The sequence below is a fragment of the Equus caballus genome, chromosome 1 (genome assembly GCF_041296265.1).
Source record: "Equus caballus isolate H_3958 breed thoroughbred chromosome 1, TB-T2T, whole genome shotgun sequence".
NCBI lineage: Eukaryota > Metazoa > Chordata > Mammalia > Perissodactyla > Equidae > Equus > Equus caballus.
Genome location: NC_091684.1, coordinates 1368357 through 1381167, shown reverse-complemented (window position 1 = coordinate 1381167; position 12811 = coordinate 1368357). Strand labels below are relative to the sequence as shown.

The 12811-nt window shown below is 60.8% G+C and overlaps 1 protein-coding gene across 1 annotated transcript; it reads left to right on the top strand.

Annotated features, from left to right (window-relative positions):
• The first annotated feature begins 2714 nt into the window (after positions 1 to 2714).
• Positions 2715 to 7974, top strand: VENTX (VENT homeobox). The gene is made up of 5 exons (XM_023636534.2): positions 2715 to 2737; positions 4045 to 4214; positions 5266 to 5664; positions 7347 to 7507; positions 7594 to 7974. The coding sequence occupies exons 1-5, from the start codon at positions 2715 to 2717 to the stop codon at positions 7972 to 7974; spliced, it is 1134 nt and encodes a 377-aa protein (XP_023492302.2).
• The last annotated feature ends 4837 nt before the right edge of the window (positions 7975 to 12811 follow it).

Here is a 12811-nt window from a genome sequence, read left to right as displayed (position 1 = left end):
GTGGGGGGGCGGGTTCTCCGTTTGCGGCCAACTGTTGGCTGTTTATCCACATGAGATTGTCCTTTTGAGTTGGGTTTTCTGCCCGGTTGCTGGGTCTGATCTGTTTTCTTCCCCTCAGGACACCCAGCTGGCCCTTCGTGCCTCCCTTATTTTCTGAGCCCTTGGTTCTGATCTGTTCCTTCAAGGGCACTCTGGCCTCCAAGAAACGTCAGATCCCTGAGCAAGGAACAGGTCTTACTCCCAACTGTTTCACTGGGACCAGCTTAATCCGGTCTGTATTTTCTGGTTATATCTTCCACCAGATAATTTTTCACGTCTGTCATGATCGCCGCGCGGCTCTCTCCTGGAGGCCTGCCTTTGTAAGCAGACTGGAAGCTCCTGTGTCCTTGCCCTGGCGCCAGCCTCACTTCTCCATGCCACCGCTATGCCAGCCTCCCATTGCTGGCAACTCTGCTTCCCCAGGATCGGTGACCTGGGCTTTTAGAGGGCTGTGTTGATTCTCGATCACTCTGTCTGTGTCCCCTCACCGTGTGTGCCGCAGTCCTGGACACACTCACAGGACTGTGGGTGAGCCTGTCGTTTCTCTGTCATCAAAGATCTCTTTAGTCCCCATGGCTGTTGCCATCTGTAATGCCTGTCATCTTTGTCACCAGACTCTTCCAGAAGGGGGTCCCTTCCTTAAGACCCCAGGGGTCACTGTCCTTGTCGTATTTATAAGGAGGTGCCACTGCTGCTTTGTTTTCTCTGACTTGTCTTGGTCCATTGTCTGGAGCAACACTGTGATGCAGAACTCTCTGGAATGATGGGAATGTTCAGGAACCACACTGGCCAGTATGACAGGCGCTGGCCACATGTGGTTACTGAGCTCTTGAAACATGGCTAGTGCGAATGAGGAACTGAATTTTTTAATCTAAATCAGTTTAAGTCTCCACATATGCCTTGGAGCGCCACATCCAGTCCATATATAAAATTCTACTTTATTTTGGTATTAGGCGTCCTTGGTTTCAGGTTCCTATCTTCAGAATCTTGCCTTTAAATTTATATTTAATTCAGTTGCAAAGTTCCCTTCCTTTCACCAAAGTCAAAGGCCTGGAGCGCTCGAGCTGATGTTCCCCCACAGTGACCAGACGGACTCACGGCGACTTAGCGGCCACAGCGGAAGGTCACCCAACACAACCCTCAGCCAGTCTACAGGCGCCCCTCCTACGCCCGGCTGCACCCGGTGTGTCTTTGGGGCACAGCTACGAGGCCCCAGGACTGGCCGCCGGGGGTTGACTTTGGTCATCTCTCTGGGGACTGCACCTGGATGAGGCCACACCCCAGCGCAACCCAGAGCCTCCAGCCAGAGGCCTTCTCCGGGGAGGACAGAGGAGCCGGGCACCTGCTGTGGGAGAAGCAGGTCGGTTGGGTTGACGTGGTGGGCAATCACCCTGATGCTGGGATAGCCTCCGAGGACCGAGCCATCAGGTACAAGCCATGCGCTGACCAGAGCAGAGAGATGAGAGTGGTGAGCCCCGGAGGTGTGAGCACAGAGGCCACACTGGGCCCCGGTCTGGGTCTGCAGCGCCCACTGTCTCTCTCTGTGCGTTAGCCACAGAGCAGTGCCTTTCAAGGACCGGAGGTGAGGGCTGGCCAGGGTTCGGGGGTGGGAGGTGCCGGGGGACACTGGGGCACAGGTGCGCCCAGCAACAGTGGCTCCCTGACTGCTGCTCAGTGGCCAGAGGTGTTGTCCGTGTGTTCTGGAGGGGTGCATGGCTCCTGGTGGTGTCAACAGTGGGGGCAATTCCGGCCTGACATCATTGTCAGCCACCCTTGTATGGGACCACCTGGATCTTCATGCCTCTGTCTGTTCCATCGTTTTTTAAAATCACGCATTTCACGGTCTGTCTTTGACCTGGCTATCTTGCAGACCATGGACTGGTCCCTAATGCCTTTGTGTGTTCATCATCCACACTCTGCACTTCTTACCTTCTCAGAGGGCCATGTTCTCTGGCAAAGGCTCATGCAGGTGCGGGGCCAGCGCGGGCCAGAGGACTCCACGTCCTGACACGTGGGGCAACCTGCGCTCACTCACTGCCTCCCTCCGGGACTTCTTCCTTCCCTGGCTCTTCACCTGCTTGGGGCCTGGATCCGCCCATCCCGCCGCTTTGTAGAGCCCCGGGCTGGGGGGCTTTTCAGGTTTGGCCTCCAGAGCCCCGCCTTCCCTGTGGGGCTGGTGGGTGCCGGGGGCTTTGAGTTCACACGGTTCTCCTCCCATCGCCCACCTGCCCCTGCCTGCCCCACTGCTGCCTCCGGGGGCCGGGTGGACGGCAGGCCGGCAGGGAGCCGGGAGGTGGAGGAGCCAAGGTTGGGGGACCTGGATGGGAGGGGTGGAATAGAGGGGAGGGAGGGGCGAAGAGGGGAGGGCGGAGCCGGGGGCGGGGGCGTGGAGAGGAGGGGACCCTTGGCCGTGGTTCCGGTTCCGCGACCACGTCGGAGGCCCCGGAGCTGGAGCGAGGGGGGACGCGGAGCGGAACGACGCGCCCGCACCGGACTGGCCTCCACCACCCAGTGGGGCGGGCGTGGAGGCGGCCAGGACTGGACGAGAACGCGGCGGGACGGGGAGGGCAGGCGGAGTCTGGGTCCGGACTGTGGGGGGGAGGGGCAGCCAGGGCGTCCGAGGGCTGGACTGGACTCGAGAGCACAGGGGGCACCCACTCACCGCCACCCCCGCCATGCCGGTGCCGCCGGGGTACAGGTGGGAGGCGACCCACGAGTGCGCAGGTGCCCCATAATAGAGCCGGCGGCCAAGGGCCAACCCCACGCGATCATATCGTCACCCGGTCTTGGGGGAAGGCAGCGGAGGGGCGGCGAACTCGGAGGCGCGGGTCCCAGAGCCAGTGGAGGGGCAGGCCCCTGGGAGCCCCAGATGCTGCTCCGAGGCCAAGTGGGGAAGCTGAGGCCAGGCATGGGTGACACAGCTGTCATTGGCTGGAGCAGCTGCGGAGGGAAAGGGGCCCACACTGCAGGAAGGAGGGGAGGGGAGACTCCAGTGCACACAGCCAGCCAGGTGAGGGGAGAAGGGCCTGAGCCCTTGGCAGTGCTGATGGGAATGACAGGCACTGGGAAGAGGGCACAACCCCAGGCAGCAGCCAAACTGGAGGGGAGAACACAGGAGGGACGGGCTATCTGACTTGCTGAGGTGGGGTCACCTTGGACTCAGGAGGGGGGTTCAGGTAGGGGAGGCTGTAGGCAAGGGAGGTGGGAAAGCGAAGGCCGGGCTAGCGTTAGGGGAGGGTCCACGATTAGAGAGGGGGTCGCTGGGCAGAGCTGGGACAAGAGCTGAGGGAGGTACGGGTGTGGCGCCAGGAGGCCAAGGGAAATGGAGAGAGGCTAAAACCAAGTTTCCAGAGGTGATGCGTCGGAGGCTGCCGGTTCCTGCATTAGCTCTCCTGAGGTGCAGCGCAGTAGCTTCCGACAGACGCTCCTCTTTGCGTGGAGGAGGCCTCTCCAGCCGGTTCTGTGCACGTTGAGCAGTCATTGGGGGCTACTTCTCTCTGTCTGGTTTGTGAGGCACCCCCACACCCGTTCGTCCCGGAGGAGCTCTGTGCAGGCCCCCACCAACTAGGCCTCCGTCCCCAGCCAGCAGGATGGCCGCTGTCTCGGGGCACTAGCAGCTTGCCCTGTGGGTGTCCTTGGAGCCAGCCCTGGGGCCACATGTGCCTGAGGGGACCTCACTCTTGCCAGCACATCCTGCAGTTCTCGTCTGAGACACCCCATGGCACACACAGCAAGTGATTCAAACCCCAGCCTCACCCCGCAGGGCCCAGTGGCCGAACTGGGCCAGTACAGGGCGGGAGGAAGGCCCGGGTCAGAGGCATCGCGGTCCCTCACCCGCTGGCCTGTTCTCCGCTGTGCTTGTGGGCGTCTGGCTTCCACATCACTCCCCCTCCCCTGCCAGAGAGGCTTGGTAGGCGGGGTCTGGGTGTTAATCCCGGGTCAGGCCATGAGGCCTTTGATCTCTGCCGGCCAGTGGGCGCGAACAGCTGTCGGTGCCTCTCCCAGGCTGGCGCCGGCGCCCGCAGGGATCGAGGCTACTGACCCAACCCGTCTGTCTGCACAGAAGCCCCGCCAAGGGCTTCTGAGCCAGACCAGCTTCGCACCTGACTCTGGCCGCCAGCAGCGCAGCCTGGACCCCCCAGCCCATGCTCCAAGGGGCGCCCAGGGCCCGCCAGGTGGGTTTCTGCAGCACGTGTCCATCTGCCCCGTTGCGTGGAAGAGACAGACACCCTCCTGCAAAGGTTGGGGGTAGGCCCCGGCAGCCTGAGGCTTGAGGAGGAGTGCAAGGCCCACCTGGCTCCTGCACCTCCCCCCAGATGCAGACGCAGCCAGCTCAGGAGTGAAGCTGCCATGGGGACAGGGTGACCATCCTGAGGGCACCCCCCTGAAGCTCAGGCTCCAGTCCCCTGGGGGCTCTGAAGCCACCCAGCCACAATGGGGGCAGCTGGGGTGGTGGGATGCATGATGCCATATGGCCACAGCCGAGTCCACGCCCTGAGTGACCACACCCCCTCTTTCGTGTCACCTGAATCTGGAGGCAGCTCCTGTGGCACCAAGTAAAACTCCGAAGAGGAGCTGGGCTGGTGCTGGGGATGGTGAGAGAGAAGGGCCAGCAGAGCGGAGGGTCCTTCTCTGGACAGCCCCTCCCCGCCCTGTGTGGCTTGTGCATTCCCCTTCCAGGAATGCCTGCCCTACATTCCTACCCAGCTGGACAGGCTGGCCGCAGCAAGCGCTCGACCTGGCCTGGCTGCCCAGTCCTGGGAGCAGCCATGCCGACGTCCCCAACTTGAAGACGTCCCCAACTTGAAGCGGGCTCTCCCTCAGGTGGACACACCTGTCACCGAGGGCAGTGCAGACACACAGGGCGGGTTGGCGAGCCCACCTGGAGAAAGAAGATGACCCAGCACCCCACAGGACAAGCCCCCCGCGTTGGTACTGGGGTGGGAGGGGGCCATCACCTTCCTGCAGCCTGGGCCAGCCGGGTGGGGGTGGGGGTGGGAGTGGGGGAGATGAAAGGATGTAAGGAGTTCCCAACCCCCCCATCTCGCAGGAGGCTGACCAAAGCCCCGCCCATCCCCCAGACATCTTGGAGCCGGGGGAGGTGTGAATGGCCTCCTTTGTGCCTCTGAATTGAAGGCCATTAGGTGCTTCTTATCTGGGGGGGATTTGAGCCATCTCTGCAAACCTGCCTCCCACCCCCTCCTCCCTCTGAGCTTATAAATGCAGCCCAGCCCTGTGCTCCGCCCGGCCCACCCAACCAGCAGGCCCTGACCAGCCCTCAGCTGACCCTGCGCCCAGCCCCCACCGTCTACCCTGCGGAGGACCCCCGCTCCCAGCCCCTGCCATCTATCCCCGGGCGGATCCTGAGCAAGGCCGTCTGTCCGGCCATGCCTCCCTCCTCCCCCGTGCCCAGCGGCTGCAAGCCGACCTCCAGCTTTGGCTCGGTGGACTGGCTGTCTCAGAGCAGCCACGTGGAGCGGTCGCACACCTCCAGGCCTGCCGAGGACTCCCAGGAGAATTTCTCTGCCCAAGCCAGGGGGTCCAGCCGTGGGGAGCCACCTCAGACCCAGGGCGAGGAGGAGGTGAAGTTCTCAGAAGTGTCTGCACCAGGGACGCCCACAGCCGGTAGGTCGGGGTGGGGGGTGTCCCTGCCCAGATCAGGACAGGACTTGGAGGGTTCAGGAGGTGGGGGCATTCTTACCAGGGCTGGGGTTTGGGGTTCCTGGCCTCTCTGCAAGTGAACACTTCCCTTTGGGGGCAAAAGCCACAATGGGGGTTTTCCCTCCTCAAGCCCCTTGGGCTCCTCTTCCCCACCCACCTCCTATGGGGGGCGCCCCCTGCCCCTCACCCAGTCCTGGCTGCCCATGATGGGCCCACCACTCGCCACCCCTCAGGGCCTCACTGTGAGCCACGACGCTGACGTTAGTGCCTTTGTTCACAAGGATTTCAGACTCTGTAAAAGTCCTCGGGACCCATTTCCACAAGGGTCACAGAGCTGCGGGTGAGTGTGTCTTAAAGCTTGTGAAACCTGCCCAGTTCAGAGAGGTCGTTGTGGCCTTTCCCACAAAGCTGCGCACCTTAGTTTGGCATCTAGAATTGAGTTGGAATGGGCCGGTTGGGTCGAGGGAGCCACGGCCCAGATGACGCCACCCTTTACGTTTCCATGCGTGTGAATTTCGGTGCCTCTGCCCGCCAGCTCTCCCAGGTCTGCTGGCCCCTCCGCTTGTCTGACCCCTTGTTGTTCGCCACCAAGAAGCCTCAGTTTGTCTTTTAGTCTCTGTGATTTCATCGTTGCTTTTAGGTTTAAAGTTCTACACGGTCGAAAATGGGGTTGATGTTATCCATAAGTTTTCATTTTTTAAAAAAGTTTAAGTAATCCCTACAGAATAATTTTACACTTCGATGAGGTGAAATTTTAAATTTATTCTCTACAACCAATACCACCACCAAATGGCCAGCCAGTCACCCCTGCATCAAAGTCCTTGATGTGACTGGTTACGCGCCCGCCCTGCAAGCAGGCGTTTGCTCCTCCTGTCTGCCACGCTTCCAGGTGAGCGCTAAAACTAGATTTGTAAGATTTGCGTTCCCCAAACTACCACCTGGCACGTGGTGAGACTTCGTTAGATAATGACCGAGTAGATGATCTTCACTTGCTGGTTTCCTTCGTCTCAAGGGTGCTTACTGCCTTCCCCCATCTCCTACTTTAGACATTAGAAAACAAAGACTTGCCAAAGGCACGCAGTTGATGATGACAGCTTGGGCACGTGGGGACTGGGTACCGTGTGACAGGCCCTGGAGAAGGCGAGCTGCCCCCGGGCTCTCCCCTTGCCCTGCAGTCCCTCAGGCCCTCACTGCCACCCTCCCCCACCCCCAGTGAATTGAGTTCCTAGTCTGCAGGCCAAAGAAAGTGCTTTCTGGAAGGATGTAGGGGTGGAAGCCCTTCTGGAAGTGACTGAGTGGACTGGGGCAGGAGGCGAGGGGCCTGCATCAGAACTGCTGTTCATTCCTCATCATCTTTCTCCAGTATCCACTGGACCTCATTCTGTATTGAGCTGGGAGGCTGGGGGGGGGGGGGCTGTCTCCATGCTGGACAATCGAGCCAAGACCGAGAGGGACAGCAGAACAGTGGAGAGGGCGGGTCTATGCTTCCTGAGAACTGCCCCCCACCCCCCCAGTCATATTTCTTATCACTATGTCTGCCATCTGTAACCACAGAGCTAGCAGCAGCTTCCGAGTGAGGAGAGCCTGTCTCACGTGGGCAGCACTTTTGGTCAAATGGATTCAGTGCCCCTTCCGTCCTCCCTCAGGATTGAGCAAGGAGCCAGACACCACGCGGGCTCCCCGCGTGCGCACGGCCTTCACGGTGGAGCAGGTCAGCACCTTGGAGAGCTCCTTCCAGCACCGGCGCTACCTGGGCCCCCTGGAACGCAGGAGGCTGGCCCGGGAGATGCGGCTCTCGGAGGTGCAGGTGAGGTTAGGCGCCCAGGCCGGCGACGGAGCCAGGCTAGCCTGGTGGCCTGGTGTCGCCCCTGCTCTGATCCTGTTTCCCCACAGATAAAAACCTGGTTTCAGAATCGCCGAATGAAGCACAAACGACAACTGCAGGACTCACAGCTGAAGGTCCCCTTCTCCGGAGCTCTCTACACACCGCTGGCTTCCTGCCCACCACCTTCTGCCCTGGGCGACAGCCTGCAGCTTCTGTACCCTTGGGCATCCCTGCCTGGGCCTCCTGCTCTGGTACAGCCCCCTGGCTTCTTCTGGGGTCCCTGCCAAATGGAACAAGCCTCCCTGCCCTCAGCGTGGGCCTCGTGCAGCGGACAGCCTCTGACATGCTGCCTCCCAGACCCTGGGGGCCAGGTGCACATGCTGGGCCTGGCCTTGTCCTGGGGACCTTGGGGCCTGTGCGCCTTGCCAGACATCGGGGATGCCTTTTGAGGAATTGTGGCAGCCCAGAGCCTGCAGCTGGAGTGTGTTGACACCTTGCCATCCCACACACAGTAGGTGTGCATGGAGCTGTGCCCTGGCGTGGGCCTCCTGCCCATCCACACGTGGGGCCTGGAACCCTGACCCGCCTTAAGATTCTGGAGGGTGTGCAGTTGAGGATGTTTTAAAGCCGCTCCTTCACTGGAAACTAGCAAAGGGCAGCTCAGGAAGCAGGTAAAGGGTCAATGAATAGAACCCCCAAAGGTGAAAGTGGGCTCGCTTTTAGCAAATGATAAAAGGTTAATTTATTCAATTTGAGGTGTTGGAAAATCTGGTTTTCCAGTTGAAAACAATAAAGGTGGGTCCTTTTTTGTGCTCCATGCTCTGTGTGTAAAAATGAAAGGGTTGGGGAGGCGAAGGTATTTGTGTTTATCACCTTGGGGTTTGAATTCCATGTTACCAACGACCCCAAAACTGGAAGCCAGGAAGGAAGAAGTTGATGATTTTGCCCACGGAAGAATCAGAACCCAGTGGTGATGGCGGCCTCCAGAGCAAGCAGGGCCAGGCGTGTGCCGTGTGTTGCTCACAGCTCTCCTGCTCCTTCTGCTGCTGAGAAGCTCCGGGGGCTGGATCTGAGCCTGTGTCTGTCTGGCACCCGGGCTTGGTCCTGTGGGTTCCCTCCCCCGAGCTGCTCTCCCTGCCTGCTCTGTGCAGCAGTGTGGCTGAGGGCAGGAGGCTTCCCAAGGCAAAGCCAGTGCTGGTCAGCCTGGCAGGTCATCCCAGTGCTGGAAGGAGGGCTCCTCGGCACAGGCTTTCTGGAGGGCTTCTCATGGTGCCACCGAACTTGAAATGAACATGCCCTCGTCCACCGCACAGTGAGGAGGGGTCTGCACCGAGTGGGTGAGTGCGAGCAAGCCGAGGTTTGGGGATGGGCACCCAGGATGTCCACAACAAAGGGCCAGTTCAGTCGCAAAGGGACTGGGTGTAGAAGTGTGCGACACGCCAGGTGACGTGGGCTCTGGGGGGGGACCCTGGTGTAGAGGTGTGCGACACGCCGGGTGATGTGGGCTTTGGAGGAGAGTAGGTGGACTGAGGAGGCGTCTGTGACAGGGCACCCTCGAGCAGAGTGGATAGCATGAGCATGCACCCCTCGGGCCTGCAGGAAGGTGGGCAGCAAGGGGACACAGTGAGGCCAGGAGAGCTGTGCACTCCAAGGGAGAGAGGGTTCTGAGCAGAGGAGCTCCATCCAGGTGGGTGTCTGAGGATAGACCCAGGGGGCCAGGGGCACAGCCACCAAGGGCCAGGCTGAGGCTTTCAAAGTTCGGCCGGGTGCCCAGAGTCATCCTGTAGGGACCACCTGTCGTCGCTGGGGCCACAGATTGCTTCACAGAGGCAGCTTCCATGGCTGTGCTGAGCCGTGCACTCAGGACTTCTTGTGGGTCAGGATCTGACCAGATGGGCACGCCTTTCAGGCTTGTGTGTTTTCATTTTTGCTTCAAAAACACTGAACTGGATTCTTTGTTTGCCCCTGAAAACTGGAGCGAGTGTCTAGTTACTGCCCACTGTTTCCTATCGTGTGTGGTGTATGTCCAAGTGTTATCCATGTGTCTGTGCTGTTGTCCCCCTGTGTCCCCCCTGAAGCCTTGGGCTCCACTTGTCTGAAATGTCCACTCACTTCTGGGCAGCGGGTGCCCATCTGCCTGGTCCTCTTGGTGATCCCAGTGGCTGTGATGACTAGCCTTGACTGGGAGGCTCAGGGGTGTAGATTGACCAGTGGGACTGACCTGTGCTCCCCAAGCCCCACCCACAGCAGTGTGGCCTCAGTCAGCGCTGGACGCAGGGTCCCCCTGGGATGGGAAGGCATTCGCACTGGCTTCACCCCATCGGCACAGACACAGAATCACCTCTGAAATAGTCCTGCCCAAAACCTAAATCCAGTTTACAGGAAACGGGGACTTTGCAGGGGACACTGGCCGGGACGCCTCCAGCAGTCCCTGGTGTCAAGGATGCAAGACCCAGCAGCCTGTGCACCTCGAGCAGGAGCTGTAGGAAAACAGCTGTACAGACTGGGGGGCAGCCGATGGCTCTGCCAGGTGGGGCCCGGGGGTCCCCCTCTCTGTGCTTAACAGGGCCAGGTGAGGAGCCACCCCACTGTCTGCAGGATCTCATAGCTGAAACTTAACGTTCAGAAGGTTCAAAAACAGCACAGTGAAGCACATGCGGCAGAGTTGTCAGCCCTGAACCCGGGTGGAGGGTCCACGGGTGTCAATGGGGCTTCCAGCCTTTCTGTCTGAAGTTCCACAGGAGGAGGCTGGGCAGGGCAGCCTGGATGCTGGCCCAGAGGGAGGTGAGCCCAGGCCCTGTGCCTGTGGGCTGACCGGCCCTGCTCTTCTCCTGGGGCCAAGCGCTCGCTTGGTTCTGAGCCCTGCAGTTTTTGGTGCTAGGGGGCATCAGCCCTCCCAGGCTCCCCCCCAACGAACCCCACAAGTAGAGGGGAAATGGTGCACAAAGGCGGACCCGACAAGTGCTGTGTGGGGAGTTTGGAGTGACCCCGCAGCCCCTACAGTGATAAAAACGCGGGTTTTGGGGGCTGCGGCACAGGTTCTCCTGCCTGGCCCATGTCATCAGCACCCAGTGGGAGAGGAACTGCCATCACCAAGATCCCAGCATTGTCCCTGAGCCACGGGCAGGGGAGGGCTGGGTTGGGGCTTGCGGCCACAGTGCGGGAGGTAAGGGCCTGCGAGGCAGTGACCCTGAGGGCGGTGTGCAGCCTGCTGGCTCCCAGGCCTCTGCAGCTGGAGGGCGCAGCCTCGCCCCCTGCCCAGGCCAGTAAGACCCTCATTCCCAGCCCTCGTGGTTATTTGCTAGTGGCAAAGGGACCAGTGAATGGAAACCCCTTCACCAGGGAAGCCCCAGTGACATCTGTGGGACAGGATTGTCTGCTCAGTGCCCCTGGGACCCCCACCCTGCCATTCACGGGACAAGGTGGCAGCACCTCCCCCTCGTCCCCCCCAACTGACCGTGGTGGGTGGTGTGACGCTTGGCTTTTCCAAGGGCCTCCTGGCCTCACAGCTGCCTCGATGCTCCTTAGCTGGGCTGGAGCTGGCAGGACACTCTGCGCTTCTGTGCCCGACCTCCTGGTGGGGACTCTCTCCCTTTCTCCCTGCCTGGGAGGCTGCCCGCCTAGCTCCAAACTGTCGACACGTGACCCCACCTCAGGGTTGGGGTGAGGCACATGACCCATGCAGCCAGTCAAGCACCCAGGGGAGGGCACGCCCCCACTCCCAGCTGTGGCAACCCTTCCCCAGCAGCCGTGCCCTGCAGTTGAGGTCTGGAGGAGTGGAGAGTCAGGCAGACCTTTGGCTTCCCAGGTCCAGCCATGCCTGCAATCCACCACACTGCCCATTACAGGGAACATGGGTGTCTGGATCAGCACCGCTGTTGCTTGTGCACTGAGGGTGTTATGATGCCTGCTTTCCTTCTCTACTCTCAAGGGTCCTGTGGGAGCCACACCAGGGAGCCAGACCCCAGCCACTTTGTGAGGAGGGTTGGGAGGGGGCTCAGCCCTGAGCCAGGGGTGTGGGGTGGTGCCTCCTGGGGGCTGTCTTGTCCTGCAGCCCCTGCTGTGGGCCCGGCTGTCCCCTCCCCCAACAGGAGGCTGTGGTCCTTTGAGGATGGTACCAGCCAGTTACTATCAAAGGAGATTAGGGGAGAGGCCTGGCCTGGGTTGGGATGCTGATACTGGGTGCCTGTTGTCAGCGAGCGGTTGCTCCATTTGCTGGGTGGATTAGCTGACAAAAGGCTGACAAGCATTGCTGAAGCTCTCAGCTGCTGTCCGTTCTCCTCCCCCAGGCTCAGGGATGCGAGCTCCCACCTTGGCGGGGTGTGGGGGGGTGGTGGGGGGCCGCAGTGCCCCAGGGGGCGGGGTTGCGCTCATGGTCCAGCCCTGGGATTCCTGGCCCTCCCATCACTGCCACGTGCTCCACGCATCCTGGGAGCATTTGAAAATCGACCCTGGTTTTCAGAAAGGTCGTCAGAAACCCCCACTGCCCTCCCAGCCAGAAGTTCTCCCCAGAGCACTCTTAGTAACGTCACCCCCATCCAACCAGCCTAGACGAGAGGAAGCACCACACAGCTTTGTTGAAACTTCTTGATTGTTCAAACGTCCACACTACGTTTACAAGAAATTAGCTTTATTGATGTTTCTGATTAGAACATCAGCTCAGGCTCATTATTTACAAAGGTGTAACAGAGGCGTGAGAAGCAGCGATTGCCCCAGACGCGGCCCCACCACCTCCAGCCTCTCCACGCATCGGGCTGTCACCCTTGTGCCCCAGACCCAGACCCAGACCCAGCAGCGGCCTCAGATGGGCTGTGCCAAGTTCTGTTCCAGCACATTCTGTAACCCCTCAGGGGCCCCCAGTGAGACTCATCACAGAGTGGGGGGTGCCTGCACCCCCCACCCCGGCTCCCTCCCGGGGGCAAAGATGAGGCTGGGGCCATCTTCCCGACACACCCGAGGCACACTCCTCCTCCAAGGAGGAGGATCACGCAGCCCCGTCAGCCAGTCCGCAGGCGGCAGGTCAGGGCGCAGGATCGGCGGGAGGAGGAGGGGGTCTCGTCGCCCCATTTTCCCATGCCTACACCTCTTTAGGACCGACCCTCAAAGAAGTATATGCATAGGAAGAAGGAACGACGAGTGCGCAGCTCCTCAGCGCCTGGGCGGCTGTCCCGGAGAGGTCCCTGCAGGGCCGCGGGAGAGGCTGCGGAGGAGGCCGGAGGGCAGTGCGGAGTCCTGGGTGTGAGCAGCCAGCTTGACGGGTGAGCCTCACCTCACCTGGTCCAGCCT